The 20,956-nt window shown below is 37.3% G+C and overlaps 1 protein-coding gene across 4 annotated transcripts in view; it reads left to right on the top strand.

The window, feature by feature from the left end:
* LOC124720166 (zinc finger protein OZF-like) overlaps positions 1-18,784 on the top strand; it is a 119,238-nt gene extending 100,454 nt beyond the window's left edge. For all 4 annotated transcript variants that reach the window (XM_047245484.1, XM_047245482.1, XM_047245485.1 and 1 more), the window contains 2 exons: positions 8,888-8,925; positions 17,000-18,784. In XM_047245484.1, coding sequence (XP_047101440.1) covers positions 8,888-8,925; positions 17,000-18,239 — 1,278 coding nt within the window. In that variant the 3' untranslated portion in view covers positions 18,240-18,784. The remainder of the gene's footprint in view (positions 1-8,887; positions 8,926-16,999) is intronic.
* The last annotated feature ends 2,172 nt before the right edge of the window (positions 18,785-20,956 follow it).

Here is a 20,956-nt window from a genome sequence, read left to right as displayed (position 1 = left end):
ATGAAAATGGTGAGATAAAGCTGGGAAAATGAGATCAAAATCACAACCACTCAGTTTAAACCTGCGAAGAAGCTACAAGAATCGAATTTTCTGAACTCCGCTTTATGTGAGTTTCAGATAGACCATGTTGTTATAACCAGTGAGGATCCAAAAATTCTCAGTGTAAGAACAAGAGAGGAATTTTTTTAGTCATTTCAGCGTCCTTTGCATATAAAGATTAGATTTCAACCTGTCAGGAAAGAAACACACATAAATAAATCACTCACCATTAATCCATTTTTCAACAAATTATTCATTCATATGCCACGAATTGTAACAAACTTGCAGACATATTGAAAACCATTATGAGATTATGCTAACCACAAAGGAAGAGAGAACACAGGTAGTGGAACATTGCCTATGATCAGGGTCTAGTAGATGCAGGGGAACAAGCATTTGAAACTTCAAATGGTAACAAACCCTAGAAAATGGCAGGAATTCTTAAAAGTATACAAATGAATGTTCAAGGCTATAAAAAAGTGTAAACTGGGTCACTTCAAACCAACATAAAAATAACAATTTTTGTCTATTACTTTCACTCGGTTCTTGACTGTGTGCCTCTGAAAGAACAATTAGTTTTGGAAGCAAAACAGTTCTGATTAAAAATCATCTGTTGAGGAACTGAAGGAAATCAGTACTTTTCAAAATAACGAGTCATGTGCAGAAGACAGAAACTCATAGTAGAAGTATGGAGATGTGGATACTGAGCAACAGTAATCTCACACAAGCAACTGGCAGAATTATGTTAAATATTTGTAAAAGTGAAAAAATTACTGAAGAGTGGAAATGTGCATTAATTGATCCTCTTCATAAAAATGAGATAAAACCAGTCTGAATAATTACAGGGAATTTCACTGCATCCAGTTATGTCCAAAATTCCTTAAAAAACCCTGTGAAGGCAAATGGACGAACAAGTAGGCCTATTAGTAGGAAAGTATAAGGCACGATTTTGCAAACGCAATTGTGTAGAGAACAGATATGGGAACCAAAGTCAATTTTGCAAAGATGACGATGTGTAAATACTGTGGCAAGTTATGCCAAGTGTCAGAAAGGCTTATGATTTGACAGAAAAAGACTTGATTCAGTATGTCAGAGGAATTCAAAATTGACAGGAAAACAGTGGCAGTTACCCAATAGACATAAATGGGTACTACACTAGACATTAAACTGACTGGAGAAATTTCAGAAGCATTTGAAATGCACAACAGTGTGCAGCCAGAGATCCACAATCCACTCCAACTTAAAATAAAAGACATATGGGAAGGAGACAAGGGAATCCAAATCGAAATTACAAAAGAGCAGAGCATTAACTTCAGGTGAATGGCTTTTGTAGACACTCTCTATTCTAAGATACTGTATAGAAGCCAAACTTGTCCTGGAGAACCTTCATAAAATGTCAAAGAAAACTAGTCTACAAATCATCTGTGAGAAAAATCAGTAATGAACAGGAAGCCTACAGATAATCTCTCCATGATAACTTGGTATGAGGAAGTATCACAAGGTACATACATTAAATATCCAGGAGAGATCATCCAATCACCAAGACATTTATTTATTTATCCTATTCTGACAAGGGCCATCAGGTCTCTTTTGCATTGGACCAGGGTTTCCCACATACATCATAGTTATCTAAGAAACAAAAATTTTAATATGACAAATAGTATTGAAATGATATGAGTGTCTGAAGTGGCAATGTATGTAACAGTAACTATGAACTAATAAAGTTAATAATGACAGTACTAGTAGTATTACAGCTGTTGCCACTAATGTGGTGGTGGTAACAGTAGTAATGACAACAATAATAGTGGCAGGTATAAAAAGGATTTATAAATGTCCAAGATAGCTTTCTGCAATAGTGAGTTCCATGGAAAGCTAATTTAAGAAGCCTTCACCATCTAAGAATTTTGAGAAAACCGGAAGATATGGGTGGAGTGTAATTATATGCTTCCGTGTCAGTTCAAAGAGCAAGTTACAAAAAGCCAAACCTGGGTATTTCAGGACGTCTGTAGAGGACACACATTGGTGACTTTCTGTTAAGGGATGTGATCTCTATGAACATATTCCTCTTGTTTATCTTCATGATTGTTGGATGTGTGTAAGTACATTATGTGATAAATCAGAGCATGTGTATGCCCCTACTCCACCCAGTTGTCAGTTACATCTGTTGTGTCTTAAAAAGATGTGGTCTTCCCAATTTACAGAACTTCTGGACATAGTTGGCTGGAGCCACATCTCTGACGGAAGTATCAGATTTAGGTCCGTGTCTTGAAATATGTGACAGACTTTGTTATGATGAGGTGGCAGAGATCGAACATTTGCGTGTGCAGTAAGAAGTTTAGTGCATTTGGCTACAAGGCTCGTGAAGATACTAGATAGTAGTGACTTTAGGTCAGTGAGGTTATGAGAACAAAGCATACCAGAGTGCATTATGGTAGGGGAGCAGGGTTCCTTGAAGTGAAAGTGAGAGATATCTCCAGAAGGAGGGAGGTTTTGTGGCCAAGGCCACCGTGCTTTGCACTGGTCAGTGAATGGTCAACTGAAGACAGGAAGAGAAAGTTCCTGAACAGAGCTAGAATAATCTATGCACAACAACACTGAAAGTAAGATAAATGGAATGACAGACTGCTGTCTTATTATTGGTCCTAATGATGAGTAACCACAGTAATATGATGATAAATTATTAAAGTAGAAATAAGACTGTAAATTATCATCTGAATCAGAGCCTTGTGAGCATATTTAAGTAATAGTGCATTAATGAATAGTATTGGTCTTCGTGGTATGAGAATTGAGCAGAAAATTAGTACTAAAACTAATCCTAGACAAACAGAGAATAATAAGAGGGGAAACTGTTGTAAATATAATATTAGAAAAACAAATTGTTTCTTTGTAAAATAAAGAGCTGAAAGTAAACACAAAAAATTAAGGGCAATAAGAGTTGACAAATTTTTTAGCTTCTGACGTCCAGACACTCCAGCTCATCTGCATTGCGGACTGATCATTCCTATTTTAGTTCTTCACCATTATCCTGCCATCGTTTGTCCACAAGTTTTGCAGCTGAAGTCTTGGGATCACACTGTTCAAAATCTTCAGTCTTTCAAAAGTGAGATCCTCGCTTATTGTCAAACCTAACTTCAGGAGTTTTTGGCTCAAAAGCTTGTCAGCTGATATAGAGTCATTATAACAAAAAATCTATTTTAGAACTACTACTGGAATATCTCTTTGCTTCAGAAAGTACTGTGATTCATGGTCAAACAAAAATGACTGAATGAGAAGCAGGAAAGAAAAATTCTCAGGAAAATATTTAGACCAGTTTTCTGTGAACGAATTTGGATATGGAGTCCCTTTAGAGAGATTTATAGACAGACAGAAATAATAACAGACAGCTTTACATAAAGTAACAAAATTTTGTTAATGCATCACATGATGACCGTCGACAGGCTCACAAGGCAGATCTTTGAGGTCGCAAGCACTAGCAAAAGCAATTCAAAATTGGTCATAGGTACAGAAGAAGTTGGACTCTCACAAGATAACATAATAAATCGAAAAAGAGTCAAGAAAGACCATGAAACATACTTAAACAGCAACACATGGAAAACGGAAATGGATATAAATATTTGGAAGACCACAAGAGAGACCACAGAGGACATACACTATGTGATCAAAAGTATCCAGACAGCTGCCTGAAAAATGGCTTAAAAATTCGTGGCGCTCTCCATCAGTAATGCTGGAATTGAATATGGTGTTGGCCCATCCTTATCCATGGTGACAGGTTTCATTCTCGCAACCATACGTTCAACCAGGTGCTGGAATGTTTCTTGGGGAATGGCAGCCGATTCTTAACAGGTGTTGCACTGAGGAGAAGTATCGATGTCACTCGGTGATGCCTGGCATGAAGTCAGCATTCCAAAACATCCCAGAGGTATTCTAAAGTATTCAGGTCAGATCTCTGTGCAGGTCACTCCATTACAGGGATGTTATTGTCGTGTAACCACTCCGCCATTGGCCGTGCATTATGAGCAGGTGCTCGATTGTGTTGACAGCTGCAGTTGCCATCCCCAAATTGGTCTTCAACAGTGGAAAGCAAGAAGGTGCTTAAAACATCATTGTAGGCCTGTGCTGTGATAGCGCCACACAAAACCACAAGGGGTGCAAACCCCCTCCATGAAAAACATTGACACCATAACACCTGAACCACCCCCGAATTTTACTGTTGGCACCACACACACTGGCAGATGATGTTCACCAGGTATTTGCCATACCCACATCCTGCCTACCATGATTCTTCATTCCACAGAACAATTTTCCACTGTTCAATTGTGCAATGTTTTCGCTCCTTACACCAGGCGAGGCATCATTTGGAATTTACCTGCGTTATGTGTGGCTTATGAGCAGGTGCTCGACGGTGAAATACAGGTTTTCTCACCTCCCACCTAACAATCATAATACCTGCACTGAATAATGATGAAGTCTGGAATTCCTGTGTGATGGTCTGTATAGATGTCTGCCTGTTACACATTATGGCCCCCTTCAACTGTCAGCAGTTTCTGTAAGACAACAAACGAGATCAGCCTGTACTCTTGTGTGCTGTATGTGTCCCTCCACGTTTCCACTTCACTATCACGTCGGAAACAGTGGACCTAAGTACGTTTAGGAGTGTGGAAATCTGGCATAAGTGATACCCAATCACCTGACCAAGTTCGAAGTCTGTGGGTTCTGCAGAGTGCCCCATTCTGCTCTCTCATGATGTCTGATGACTACCGAGTTCACTGATATGGAGTACCTGGCAGTAGGTATCAGCACACTGCACCTCATATGAAAAACTGATATTTCTCGGGGTGTCTGATCAAAAGTATCCACATTGTGTACGTAAAGAAATTGGGAAGGATGTAGGAATTGGAAGAAAATTTTAAATTTAGACACTATCTCCTAAAAGTTAATGTATGAAATAGTAATAATGTAATCTGGAAACATCTCCCATAATTATCAGTGTGAGGAGATTAGCAATAGTCATAGGTATCTGATTGTTAGTGGACTTCACAGAAGTAATCTGCAGTAGCAGCTTCTGCTTTTTAATATGCTATGTGTCACATTCTGCAACCGTCTAGACAATATCATTTGTGAAATACAATGTGTAGATCCAAGAATTTGTGAATGAATGAATGAATGAATGAATGAATGAATGAATGAATAACTAACTAACCTTCCCACCCTCTCTCTGACCAGGATATAGGCTACAGTGTGATTTCACACTGAAAGAGAAATTAAATTTATGAATGAAATTAAAAAATTAAGAAATAAATTCAGCACAAGAAAACAGAGTAAGATTACCCTATTTTACTGAAAGGGAAGTGATAGCTGTGGAACCAGATCGTGTGTAGGTTCCAAAAAGGTTATATCCTGGACGCGAATAATGATACAAATGTAGGATAACTTTATGTTCAGATGTATAGCTATAAAGCTTTTATTTGCAGGGAACCATTCAATTTATCATGAGTACATCTTCAATTTGCATGAATGTGTAATAGGGTACTTTTCACAATTTGGTTTAAGTTCAGTGTTTTCATTCACTTTTGACAAAAGTTCACTATTCCCTCAACTGGACACACAACAAACATTGAGGCAATAGACTTGTTCCATACTTATTGAAACACATTTGGAGTTCTTGTGCTCAAAGTTGTTTTTTTTATTTAGTGAACCTTAAGTTACTGCTTGGCAAGGCAAATAGATGGAGCCTTCCACAAACCCCGACAAAAAATGACATACTGTGAGATCAGACAAAATTCAAGGTCGGCAGGTGAATGTGAGATGTGTATGCCACTTATGGCTGATACATCAATAAGGCAGCTTATTGTTAAGAAGTGCTCTTTCATTTAGGTGCCAGTGTCGTGATGCTCCATCCTGGTGAAAAATGATTTTTTTTCTCTGGATAGTTTCCTTTGCATCTATCTCAAAACCTTTTGTTATTTCTATTTATGTCAAAATTTCATGTGTTGTGAAGTTCCTTGCTGTGCTGATTATATTCCTCATTAATAACATGAAAGTGTTGCTTCATTAAATTACATAATTTGAATAACAAATCATGACCACCACCAATAAATGGTTTCTTTTTCCAATTCACAATACATTATCCTTGTCTTTGTTATTACTCATTTTCAATGCAGTTATTTTTTAAAAATCAATTATTTGATATAGTTACCTTAATTCAACTTACTGTCAGAGATGACTCAGTCTTTCTTGTAATTGAGATATGTTGTTGTTGTTGTTGTTGTTGTGGTCTTCAGTCCTGAGACTGGTTTGATGCAGCTCTCCATGCTACTCTATCCTGTGCAAGCTTTTTCATCTCCCAGTACCTACTGCAACCTACATCCTTCTGAATCTGCTTAGTGTATTCATCTCTTGGTCTCCCTCTGCGATTTTTACCCTCCACGCTGCCCTCCAATACTAAATTGGTGATCCCTTGATGCCTCAGAACATGTCCTACCAACCGATCCCTTCTTCTGGTCAAGTTGTGCCACAAACTTCTCTTCTCCCCAATCCTATTCAATACTTCCTCATTAGTTATGTGATCTACCCATCTAATCTTCAGCATTCTTCTGTAGCACCACATTTCGAAAGCTTCTATTCTCTTCTTGTCCAAACTGTTTATCGTCCATGTTTCACTTCCATACATGGCTACACTCCATACGAATACTTTCAGAAATGACTTCCTGACACTTAAATCAATACTCGATGTTAACAAATTTCTCTTCTTCAGAAACGCTTTCCTTGCCATTGCCAGCCTACATTTTATATCCTCTCTACTTCGACCATCATCAGTTATTTTGCTCCCCAAATAGCAAAACTCCTTTACTACTTTAAGTGCCTCATTTCCTAATCTAACTCCCTCAGCATCACCCGACTTAATTAGACTACATTCCATTATCCTCGTTTTGCTTTTGTTGATGTTCATCTTATATCCTCCTTTCAAGACACTGTCCATTCCATTCAACTGCTCTTCCAAGTCCTTTGCTGTCTCTGACAGAATTACAATGTCATCGGCGAACCTCAAAGTTTTTATTTCTTCTCCATGAATTTTAGTACCTACTCCGAATTTTTCTTTTGTTTCCATTACTGCTTGCTCAATATACAGATTGAACAACATCGGGGAGAGGCTACAACCCTGTCTTACTCCCTTCCCAACCACTGCTTCCCTTTCATGTCCCTCGACTCTTATAACTGCCATCTGGTTTCTGTACAAATTGTAAATAGCCTTTCGCTCCCTGTATTTTACCCCTGCCACCTTTAGAATTTGAAAGAGAGTATTCCAGTCAACATTGTCAAAAGCTTTCTCTAAGCTACAAATGCTAGAAACGTAGGTTTGCCTTTCCTTAATCTTTCTTCTAAGATAAGTCGTAAGGTCAGTATTGCCTCACGTGTTCCAGTGTTTCTACGGAATCCAAACTGATCTTCCCCGAGGTTGGCTTCTACTAGTTTTTCCATTCGTCTGTAAAGAATTCGTGTTAGTATTTTGCAGCTCTGACTTATTAAGCTGATAGTTCGGTAATTTTCACATCTGTCAGCACCTGCTTTCTTTGGGATTGGAATTATTACATTCTTCTTGAAGTCTGAGGGTATTTCGCCTGTTTCATACATCTTGCTCACCAGATGGTAGAGTTTTGTCAGGACTGGCTCTCCCACGGCCGTCAGTAGTTCCAATGGAATATTGTCTACTCCGGGGGCCTTGTTTCGACTCAGGTCTTTCAGTGCTCTGTCAAACTCTTCACGCAGTATCATATCTCCCATTTCATCTTCATCTACATCCTCTTCCATTTCCATAATATTGTCCTCAAGTACATCGCCCTTGTATAGACCCTCTATATACTCCTTCCACCTTTCTGCTTTCCCTTCTTTGCTTAGAACTGGGTTTCTAGTTGAGATATAGTTTGTTTAATCTGACACGTTTCTCATTAGGTGATCATCTTCTGGTTTGCTGACTGACTTTCTGGATTATCCTTTATGTTAAAGGTTTTCTGCTAGGCTCCAGTAACAAACTTGTTTTAGTGCTTGCTGTCTACATTCTGATTGCTTCTTCATATTTATTCATTGTATACTGGCTCTTTATAATTGGCCACCTGAATTTATCTGCACTTGTATTAATCCATCCCCTGCTGTGAAATGTATGAAAGCACATTCATTCATTTGGAGAGAACACTGTCCTCATGTTGACCATGTTGTTTATTTCCTATTTATGATACTACACAAATCTTTGTCATTTATATGACTATAAAATAAAACCACTTCATGTAATAATTCCTATCGCTTTCATGTCAAGCTGTACTCCTGAATTTCTTCTGTGGATGAAACTGATGTGACATTTAACGACTTTGATGTTCCATGCAGTGAGCTATCTCAAGAGAATGGCATAATATTGAATGCTGCAGTTTTGAAAAAAATACATTTAATAGCAGTTCAGATAGATATTTTTTCAGTTCTTTCCTTTGTCACTTTCATCAATAAAAATCGGACGATTTTTTACATTTTTCTCTGGTACTTTGCGTAACTGTAGGTGCCCGAGAGGTGAAAGGTATTTCAGGCATTTAATTTTTGAAGTATCAAGTAGGAAATGTGTTTTCAAATAAATTAATGTTTCTATAGTTACTTACACAGCTAAAAACAAAGTGCTGAAATGAAGTGTTAATTTTTACCTATAATTTTCTTCAATAACTGCTACATTTATGTAGTGTCTCTTTGATAATACTATTTCCAAGTATTGTTTGGAACATTCAGATGTTAGTAGGTGTTAATACGATTTTATTTATTTACTGTTTCATCAGTTTTAAATAACCAGTAATTCTTTGTACTATTTCAGGTGGCAGCCTCAATAAGAAAATCATCTGATAGTTTAAGGTACGTTTTTATTCTTCACTGCGAAATTTTTTGAGCAGTATAAATTTTTAGTTACACCATGTGAAAGGAAAACAAACAATAACCCCTAGGGACCAAAATACCATAAGTTATTTTTAAAAAGTTCTGTTTTAGGAGTTCTATTTTTTCTATATACTAACCATTTGCAGTATATACATACAGTATATACTGACTACAGCAACATTATGCATGTTATTACAGAAGATTAAAAAGGTGCTTTCGAATATTACAAGGTACATCAGTCCCATTTATAACAGTGGTTTGCAATAACTGCACAAACAGAACAAAAAAGCCATTTATGATTAACTGTCTATCCGAGCTTTCCAATAATGAGTAGATACAAGGTGAAGCATGAATTTCATGTTCTTAAAACATATCAGTTTCTCAGATTCACTGATCACCCAAGAATGTTGTTTACTGCTGGCCCCATGATGCCACATGTCACCTTTTGTTTTATGGGTTTGACTTGGCAGAAGTTGTAAAGAAATACTAGTTTTATCCACATTGCTGGCATAAGATACAGCAAACTTCTCTCACTTCGTCAAATTCATGCTTGCCATTCTTCATCAACTTCATTCATTTTATTGCCTATCACTGAGCATGAAATTAGGCCTCTATTTTGGAACTTATACAGCCAACAAACAAAACAATTGAAGTCTGTTTTGAATGTCTAAATTTTCTGCAGTCTCATTTGTTGTTCACTGAATTATATTTCCACTTATAGGCACATTGGAGGTGCACATATAGCTGAAGCACTGTAAAAGTTCAGCATCTTCATATATAACACTGTGAAGTCACTTCAGGATGCACCTGGAACACAGAGCAGCAGAATTAAGAACTTTTCATTTAAGTAGTGTGGATAATGTAGATTTGCTTAGTCTAAACCTTCTTCCAATTGTGCTGTTTTTCAATACACCATATTCTGCTTCCTGCAGAATTTTTAGTTTCACTTGCTTATCTGTGCTTTGTGCTTCCTACTGCATGACAACCCTTTCACTTCTTGGAACTCAGTGTTACTACTACTGGCTCTATTTAAAGAATATAAAAGCACATCTCAACATGGAATTTCACTTGTTGATAGAATCTAGTTTTTCACGCTCTTTGTGTCACAATTGTTTTTTCCTTGTTAATGGTGATTGTTGAGCAATGTTATGCACAAAGGTCAGCTAGAGAAACATTAGGAATTCATGTTCAATGAAAAATGTAATGATGATACAGACTAAAACACAGTTTGTAATTCATGCTGACTGAAATTTGTTAACCAGTAAAACATTGCATAATATCATGCACATCACTGCCAGTACTGATATTCTGCTGGTGTTAATGAAGTGATCATCTTAAGATAATTCATGTTAAGCATGATGTTTGAAATATACATGATGGTTCATTATTATTCATAAGTAAAAAATATTACAAAGCAGTTATGTTAGTAACACATTCTATAAAACAGCTGGTTTGTGTGTGTGTTCTTTAATAAAAGAGTGTACTTCTTTTATATAAAAGTGCAGGTGAGGTGTCAGCAGCTGTATAGTGCTAACTATTCTAATTAAATATGACATGGAAGTCATACAAATTCAATGTGCTGGGTACAGGCTAATGTCCTTCCATGTAGAACAAGTAAGGGGAAAGGGTGAGTGGTTATATATCCAAAACCTGGAGTCAAGTTTCAGCCCCTTCAGATTAATGAATGTTGGGGGTGAACAACTCTTTGACTACTATGTCAGCAATGTGGATTCGGAAACAAGCTTGTTGTATTCACAGTTTACAGGCCACCATCATTTTCCTAAATTTCATAAAGCAGCTGTAGTCAGCTTTAGTAAGGCCATGAAGACTTAACTGGTGAGTCATCTTTTGTGATTTGTGAGAAGCCACTTACCAAGGACACCTAGAATCCCCAATGTCTGAATATGGGAAATCTAACACAGTACAAGTCTCCAAATGGACTTAGTGCACACATTGCAAATTTGGCTGATTAGGGAGCAAAACTGATAGTGATTTATCTGGCCATGACAGTAGAATGAATATTGATCAGTTGTGCTCAGATCATTTGAGGAAACTATTGTCATCACAGAATTAGAGGGAAATTACAGGACAAATATCAGTAGGTATATAAGGGGCACAGTGTGGATGGACGGTTAAACTTTGTGTTAATAATTTTCCTAGCATTCTTATTCTGTAAACCACCACAATACTGACTGGAAGTAAGAGCAAGGGATGAATAACTCTTTGGACTTAATTATCTTGTGCAAGGTAGAGAGAGCTCTACCTACTTCAGAAGACAACAAACTGTGATAGTGAAATATTCTGCTATACTGTCTGTAGTGCACAATCAGATCTTCCTTTGTGTTCAGTAAAGCTCTTTTTTCCTGTCACAAGATGTTCTCATCCCAAATTGTAGCTATGCCTTTTTGGTGTTTGAACTGTAGTAGCCACTGGACCTGTTGTGTAGTAAGGCTGGACTGATGAGGTTGCAAAATCATTTTTAGGAAAAAAATCAATTCTGCATTTACTATGTGTATCCATGGTAAACATTTACGATTTTTCACCAAGTAAATGCTCACAGATGAGTGTGACTGCTGTGTCTAGATCTAAACCTGTTGCTTGCAAAGCACTGTGAAATGAGAGATTAATATCTCTGGTTGGGCTTATATGATTAGCATCACACACACTTCAGCAATGTTCTGAGGTGAGTCACACAGTTGTTTTGAAAGCAATGGATTTCTGCGGTATCCTAGCAATGGGTTCTTTGGTATCGTAGCAATGGACTGACTGCTGTACCTACAATTGAACCAATGTGATGATTCCATTTGGCATCTCCACATATTGCTACACCCAAGAATACATGAGAGTAGTGATAGGATACTATGATTCTCCTTTTTGTGAAATACACTATTTTTAGTCATAATGTTTGAAGCTAGCTGGAAATCCTTGCACTACTTCAAAATTTTATCTAGGTACAAGCTGATACATTCTTTTAAGTTCTTTATAATTGACAGAGCTAGTAATTATGTGTGCCTGTACAGTTGTGGATAGTTTTGCCTTTTATCTGTCTTGGCTATGAAACTGAGTCAACAATACTGTTCATTATAGTTTACCTACATTTGTATATTCTTATTTATAATAACTTCTACTGGTGCATTACTTTTCTTTTCTCCGTATTCACCTGACCAGAAATGTTGTTCTTCCTCCCATGCACCACACTAATTCCCACCATATCAAACTTCAACTTATCCATTTCTCATTTCATGTTCTCTGACTCACCTAATCAATCAAGGGACTTCACATGCCACACTCTGACTTGTAGCAATATTGTTTCTTTCACCTGATGATATCCACGAGTGTAGCCCCCTCCCAGAGATCTTATTGGGGGGCTATATTGCTACTCGAATATTTTACCCAATTGGATGTCATGATCATTAAACTATACAGCAGAGCAGCAGTGGTTATAACAGGTATAGTTCCCCTTGCTTTTAGCTGTTCACAGTACTAACATAGCAAGGTCATGTTGGCTAATGGTACAAGACCAAATTGTATAATCAAAACCATTCTGCATTTACATGTACATAGATACTCTGCAAGCTAGCATATGGTAGGTATGGTGGTGGCTGGTACCTTTACTACTAGAAAGACCTGCCATCCATCTTCATTAACCACATGTTAGTGTGTGGACCCTCCCTAGATATCCTTCCATTGCAGTTTTATGTACTTTATGTGTCTGTCTGTTTTGTTGAGGCATGCATGTCACTCCACTTTGCCAAGATAAATGTTTCATATGGTAAGTGGGTGCCACACAACTGAAACATGTGAAATAATTTAGCTATTACCAAAAAGTCACAAAATTAGGAAATCTTGACATCGTGCTGTGGAGATGCTGATAGACTTTTTAATTGTACACTTAATATCATATATTCTCACTACATACTTAAGTAAGTTATTGGTTATCATAAGTTATTTTTTGGAAGTTACACAGGAATTAGGATTGGCTGGTAGGAATGAGACAACACATACTTGAGGAAAATTATGAACAACTAAAATGGTAAGCTGCAGTTACGAGATATAATATTAAACTCAAGTCCATAAGGGTTAACGGTATGTGTAACTGCTGATGTAATCAGCTTTGAGATGATGCTGTAAGTCCCAAATATCACAAGCTTTGTTGTACTGTGTCATTTAAGGGACAAGAACTCCATGAGAAATATCAGAAAGCTGCATATGAATCAGGAACATAAGTGTTGCAACAGTTGTACCAACTTGAACCATGACTGTACAGCAATAGACTAGGATATCTGCATGTCACTCACTTTTGTTATGGGAAGGTTGTTCCAATGAGACATCTTGGTAAATTCAGTGTTGGAACTTTCACTAGCAAAGTGTTCAAGAACACATTTGATGGTGACTTGGGGGTTGTGGCAGCTGACGGGGCTGTTACTTGATGTTCTACTCTATCCCAAGAGACCAAGATAGAAAATAATTGAAACCTAAAGCCACCATCATTCTCATTGGAGAAGAAACATAAATGAAATAACAACTGTCAAAATATCCCATGAATCACAAGTGGACCCAGTCCCCAGATGCAAACATTGATGGTTTTGTGTTGGAACCACCAAGTTCCACAGTGAAAACCCTAAAATTGTCATCTCCCTAATCAATTGTAGTAATGACACAAAAGCTTATCATTGATTTAATTACTCCTATACTGCAATGGAACATTCATAGTTAGATAGCACATGTGAAGTAAATGAAACTTTTTTTATTTGTAGACAGTCACAGTATTTCACGTGAGTCACTCTGTAAATGTTTCAATACTCCCATGCTGTCAGGGCACAGTATCTGACTGGTTGCCACTGTGGGTAAGGATTGCTGAATGGACAAACTGTGTTTTTGGTGTATGTGAGGCATAAGTGAGGACTGAGATCAGACCCTAGCTGTATGAATTCTTAGGGGAATTACTCAATGATAACAACAGATTTTGTTTTGATTTGCCAAGATCCTCTTTGCAAGAAGCATTGCTAATATTATCCTAAAATTTTGCCAGCCATTTCATTTTTAGGAGATATTAATGTAAGCAATATGCAGGTGTAATGCCAGCATTTCCTGGTGGGTTGTGAGATGAGCTATATTTTCTAAATACAAGTGCTAGAATTTACTTCAGCACAGTTATTTGTTTTCTCACAAATAATCTCTAATCCTGCTTAATTATAATTGTAACCTACACATACGCATGTCAAAAGGAGGTCACTGAGGTGGGTACCACATAGAGCAAACAGAGGATTGTTTTACCACCTGCTGATATTCAAAAATGCTTACATCTTGCCAGGCTATGATTATTGTAAGGTAGATTCACCACACTGTTGGTGCACTTGCCCTGTTGTGGAAGTAAGTGTCAACCCACAGTATTCACCATCTGCAAAGCTTGGTGATAGTTCCAATGTTGTTTGTCTACAGTGAATATTTAGCACAGAACAGCTGTCGCCATTGTTTCTTTTGTGATCAGGGTCAACAAAAATATGAGTAGCAATGAGGAGGATTTACTATTGTTGTGATAGCCCATAAAACTCCTGTATCAGGCAGGAACAAACCTAAACACCAGAGGGGAGAAAAGGAGGCAACTCAGACAGTGTTGATGTAATGCCACAAGAAACCTAGATATGACTTATTATTTTCAAGTAGTGCTACATAACAGCTGAACTAGTAGGAAAATTTCAGCTTTATGTGAGAAAGCAATCGTGCCTCTTCTACTGAACCCAGGGGAAAATGATACATTGCACAATAATTACTGTAAGGTAGCCCTCACCAACAGTAAGCCAAATGACAAGAAAAATTCTATCAGCATGTGCCATACCTGGTCTGTAGAATCCAAGAAACTGAGCACTCACATCCAGTGTACATTTGAAAGATATTGCTCCATCCTGAGAATGTGAATGGCTGGAATACGCTGCCTTTCCCTAATCAGATAATATGTTGGAACAGTGTGTAATTGTGGCTGTGTCCTCCTTGTATATGTGTTGATAGGAGTGTTTGGGCAAAGGCAGTGCCTGCCATCTATGTCATCTGTAAGCTTTGAAAGTGTGAGGTGTTTCCAGCCACTTTGATAAAGGGCACACCAGGCATCTACACTTCTAATATGGCCTATGTGGAAGCAACTGTGTAAGTAATATACCTACATAGGACATACCGAAAAGGTGCTTTTTTTTTTTTTTTTTTTTTTTAAATTCAGCATACAGTACTGTAGTCAGTGGGATATAATATTCTAAATTGACTTAGTGTCTGGAGATTTTAGACAGAAGCCCATTTTACTGAGAGTTTCTCTTAAAGAATGTTTTCTGGTGTATGGCATTATTGACAGTGTATAACTGTTCTACGCAATGTAGTGATTAACTGCAAAGGTTTTTATTAATGACATAGAAAATAGCTTTTACTGTAGTCTGATTAAAACTGCTTGATAGCTGATGTGTGTCACTTGCCACTACAATATTACTACATCCACTACCAGGTACATTGCTTGGTTATAGGACACACACAAACACAGCTGATTTTAAGTGACCTATGACTAAAATGTGGTGGATGACAGGTTTTGTAGCATTAAAAAAAACTCTTGTCGTAACCTTACCACAACTATGTGATCTGCAGTATATCTGAGAAAACAGCGATCAACAATCTGCAGCACAATTGAGATCATGATCATTTTGTTCAGAGATTTTAAGGCTAACCTCTATGAGCAAACTCAAGACAGAAATATTTCTTAGTATGTTTCTTTGCACAGCCATCTTCTGCAGCAAAGTTTCAGTTTTTGATGAAAGCAAACTGTAATTTCTCACTGTCATTGGTTACTTGAAACCATATATCCATCAAAAAGCAAAACAGTCAAAAGCAGCAATCGAGATAGACTAATAGCACAGAAGTATGTGCATGTTCCTACCCACCCACAGCCATATACACACTCAAATGACCTCATTGGGATGCTCAAAGATGTCCATTTTCATTGTGATGGAATGGGGTAGCTGCAGGTGGAATGATTGGACCCAGATATCACACGGATGGGCCATGCACCTACTGCAATTACTTGCTCTCAGAAGATTATGGTAGGATTTGCTGTACATGATTCGTGCTGATGTCACCATTGATACATTTGTTTGATCAGTCAAGAATGTTTTGGAACTCCAGGGGACCAGATATTGAGTTGTTGTAAAGATAATTTTGAATGGGAGGCTGTAACTGCATTGGCCTCCTCCCTGCCAGACAGTATGTCAATTAGAAAGGGCTACACGTAAACTGTGCTGCTAACAATACACATGTAATGTTGGAATAATTTGTATGTGTCATTCACATTTGTTCATCAGTCTGGAAATTTATGTATTTGTTCCTTCATTTATTGACCTGACATTATTTCTTATATATGTACAGGTGTTGGCCACATGGTTGATGGCCGTACCACCTAGCCAATAAGAAATGTGATGTTGGTGATAGTTGATCAATTTGGAGTCCCATAAAATGCCATGCTTTATTGGTTTCAGAAATAAATTGATCATTGGTGGTTTTAAGAATATCTACCCAAAGCGTAAAGAGTCCCCCAAATCAAAGAAAAATCCACATGGAAAGAGTGATTGGTTTTTATTTTAAAATCATAGATTACTCTTATTTTTTGTTTCCCTTCATCTTTTGGTGGATATTTTTATGTCGAAAGCTAGAGGATATTATTTCTAATAAATGTAATAATTTGTCGTAAAAGATCGTAAAACAGTATTTTAAAAATACTGCAAGACTTTTAATAGTAGAATCTACTAGAAAATGAGGGAACCTAGTCAGCATTGAATGAGACTGGGTGTTATTCAATTTCCTGTGATCATTTGCTTCATAAAAATGTTTCATATTAGGAAAATTCTATCATTCTGGTAGAATGTCATGACAATTTTAAATCTCTTACATTAACTGAATAAGTTACCTGTGATGGCCATACATATTTATCTTTTGGTTTATAGGCCCCATTTTGTGGATGGTGAAATACTGTTTTGTATTGTGTAAATCAACATTTCACATCTCTTTCCTCCTTCCTCAGTTTCATTCAAAGTGCTGGTGACAGCTGTGACATTTCATATCAAGAAACATTGCATCAAGGAGTAGTCAATGACAAGCTGGAGAGATATGCAGAGAAGTCAACAGATGGCAGTGTGTCTCACAACTGTACCAAAGTACAGACTTCACAAGAAGACGGCTTATGTGGCACAAGATTAAGTTGTAGCATCAGGGAAAAGGAATTCCATAAGTTTAACTGTAGTTTCTGCCTACAGAGCTTCCCTTCAAAATACAGACTCATAATGCATATCTTCATCCACATTGACGGTGTGCAGGCACCTGCATTTGTGTGTAAGTCATGTGGTGAGGTATTGCCCACTGATGACTGCTTGAAAGAACATTTGAGAATGAGGGAGGGTGACCAAGCATTGTCTGCTACCAACAGTGAGAAACTTGAATGCAGTGATGATCATGAAAACAATATCTCCTTAGAGTGTGTACAAGAAGGAATCGTGGAACAGACTGAGGAGCCCACTTCATACAAGGTACCCAGGAAAACTTTTAAAAAATCCTTTAATGACATACGTAACACACATACTGTGAAAGAAGCTGAAGAGAAACTTGACAGATGTAATGACTGTGGAATTTTATGTACAAGTGACCATGTTCATGTCCACACTGTGCTAAGTGCAAAGAGACATCACAAATGTGATGTTTGTGGTAAAATGTTTACTCTGTTATGCAATCTTAAGAAACACAGATTAATGCACACTGCAGAGAGAACCCACGAATGCGATATCTGTGGAAAATCATTTACTGCAAGAGGCAGTCTCAAGAAACATGAATTAATACACACCGGACAGAATCCACACAAATGCAATGTCTGTGGAAAATCATTTACTCAGTCGGGCCATCTCAAGAACCACATTTTAATACACACAGGAAACAGACCACACAAATGCGATGCGTGTGCAAAATCGTTTACTGAAAGGGGCAGTCTCAAGAAACACGAATTAATACACACTGGACAGAGACCACACAAATGCGATGTCTGTGGAAAATCATTTACTCAGTCGAGCAGTCTCAAGACCCATGTGTTAATACACACAGGAGATAGACCCCACAAATGTGATACTTGTGGTAAATTATTTAATGTATTGAGTAATCTCAAGGCCCACAAGTTAATACACAGTGGAAAGAGACCCTACAAATGTAGTATTTGTGGAAAATCTTTTACTCATTGGGGCAGTCACAGGAAACACAAATTAATACACACTACATAGAGACCATTCAAAGTATTGTTGAGGTTTGTAGACCTACACATGTTGATAGAAGACCACACGTGTTTTATTAAAATTGTTCGCATGTGCTACAGAGAGGTCACAAAAAATGACAAATCCATTTCCGCAGCTTCACATTTGAAGAAGTTACATACAAAATACAACATATGAAGCACAAAATTGTGATTTTTTGTTGCAAATGCTCCATGCTTTAATTGTTCGGGCTACCCAAAATTTGTGCATTGAGAGGTATCTTTTACTCGTTTGAGAAGTAGTTTTGTGCAGTTATCAGGACCCTATATTCTTCAAGAGAATGTACCAGTATGCTGCTAATTATTTGAAAGAAACTGCCATTTCAATCCTCATGAAGCTGTATCCACTACCCAGGCGACAGCAGAAATATGTTTATTACACATTCATAATGTAGGATATTTATCTCAAGAATGGAGAAAGATACAAAAATCTCTTGATTATGTGAACATATTATTGAGGTATGCCTCCTTAATAGTATTGCTATTTGTGTGATCAATAATCTGCACACATGTGAACTTTCTGTGCTAGTTCTCCATTAGGAAATAAATGATTGCAGAGGTAAGGGAAAAATTATAATCATCTGCCTAGTAGCGTTTTGATTCACCTACAGACTGCAATACAATAGTGCATCTCTATGGTATGGACTCATTAGTTCTTCGTTAGTTTTTCAGTTGTAAATTGGACTATAAGTCTGCACACAGCTCACACCTTTCCCATTAACTGTAGGCTATCGGTTTGTTGCTGTCTAGTTGGTGTGCAGTAGCATCCCAGATTTATTTCATCATGATCTAATGAGGTGAGCTGGGTGGGAAAGACAACAGTGTGAACCATCATGCTGCTCTAACTATTGCAGTGTGATTCTTACCTTGTAATTTGGTCAGTTATCCTGCTTTAAGATGTTGTGACTCTCTGTAAATGCATCAAGCATTAAGTGATAAGTTTGCAGTAATTTCCATGTTCTCCACATCTGTCATGGTGCTTTCAGTTATGACCAGCTGTTTTCTTGCCATCTCATATGAATATCCCCCATAGCATGACACTGCCTCCATCTTCCTGCACCAGTTGTGTGGTGCGTGTATGAAACAACTATTCATCTGGATAATGAAATATCTGAGCACAACCATTCACCTGGTCTGGTCTGGTCTGGTCATTTATCCCAACATGTGACACTTCCTTATAGGTATGCAGTCCAATCTCGATTATCTTATTTGTATTGCTATTGTAACTGACAACATCGTTAGATCAACATGGGAATACAAAGCTGTTATATAACTTGGGGACTCATGTTCAACAGTGTCTGCTTAATAGCTTGAAACTCTCGAGCCTGCTCAAGCATTTTCTTCTGTCTCCACAGATTGCCATCTATCCCATTTTACAGAGCAGCTAGGTTCTGATTTGCTTGTTCTAGATAATGGATGGGCATCCTACAACTTTTGTCAACTTGTGGGTTTCACCATCTTTCAACAATGTTCCATAGAGGCTGATGGTAGAAGCATCTGCACAGCCTACCACATTCGCTGCTTCTGAGATGCACTTACCCAGGCACCAGGCAAAACCATCTGCTCTTTGGCAAAGTTATTTATGCCATTTTTTTTTAACAAACTGTCACTAGAATGATAACCACCCATTTCTGGTTGTATAGTTTCATTACTACATGACATAGCCACAATGACGCTGGGTAGCAAACACTCCTCCTACGGAAGTGGATTTAGTGATTTGGATTAACAGTATATCTTCACAAAAAAGGCCTTTTGGTAAATTGTGTAGTAATTCAATTTTTCTGCTTTGTTAAATTTTATGTCAATACACTATTGTGAGTTCAAGTGCCGTATTTATCGTGAAAAATTTTTGTATTACAAAGCTCTGTACATTAATTTTATGCATCAAATCTTTTAATTATTTGTCTGTTTTTAAATACCATGTAACTACTGTACAAACATCAGTGGGAAAACTGTCATCATGTAGTGTCAGATTATAATTCCGATTGTTTGTAGAAACACAAGGACAGTTGAAAGGGCTCAGTGTGATTTCTAGGTTATGAATTTAATCCAAATGCATAATTTTTATTGTAATAAGTTTATTTATCACATGTACTTTCTTTCTAATTGCTTTGTTTTAACCTCATTTTTTTCGTTGTCTTCTATCTGCTTTAAACATGATTTCATAGTGTATATTTTCCATAATTTCTCTGAGTAAATGTGAGGTTTTCAGAAATCTTTGCTAATGTTTTGTCTTATACTTCATAATGTTTGTTTCTGGTCAGTTTTTTCCATTTACTACCAATTTCTTATTGGTGTAAGGTAGTTTGTTTATTAAGTTTTCTCATACTTTTAATAACTTGAGACAGTTGTTTTTAAGTGATAGGCATTATTGAGTTTTGCAACACTTTAAGCTGTGTGGCTTTTTACCGAAATGAGAATGTATCTGTCATGATTGTTCTTGCAACATAATAGTTTGCTGCTATCTGTGCTGTAATATTGCAGTGGTTTTTAAATATTGAGGGAATGCTGATCTAGTTGCAGTTCGTGGGCTCCCAGTCTTCACACAATTGATGAGATATTTTGGTTGTGACCTGGAATGAAATTGCATGGATTTTAAATTGTGCCATTCTCTTTATAGTAATGTTGTTACACTATTCTGTCCAGCTACTTAGTTACATATTTCTACTACAGTTCCTGTTGGTACTG

This window comes from Schistocerca piceifrons, chromosome 11 (genome assembly GCF_021461385.2).
Source record: "Schistocerca piceifrons isolate TAMUIC-IGC-003096 chromosome 11, iqSchPice1.1, whole genome shotgun sequence".
NCBI lineage: Eukaryota > Metazoa > Arthropoda > Insecta > Orthoptera > Acrididae > Schistocerca > Schistocerca piceifrons.
The sequence above is the reverse complement of the archived record's forward strand: the minus strand, read 5'-3'. Positions and strand labels throughout refer to the sequence as shown.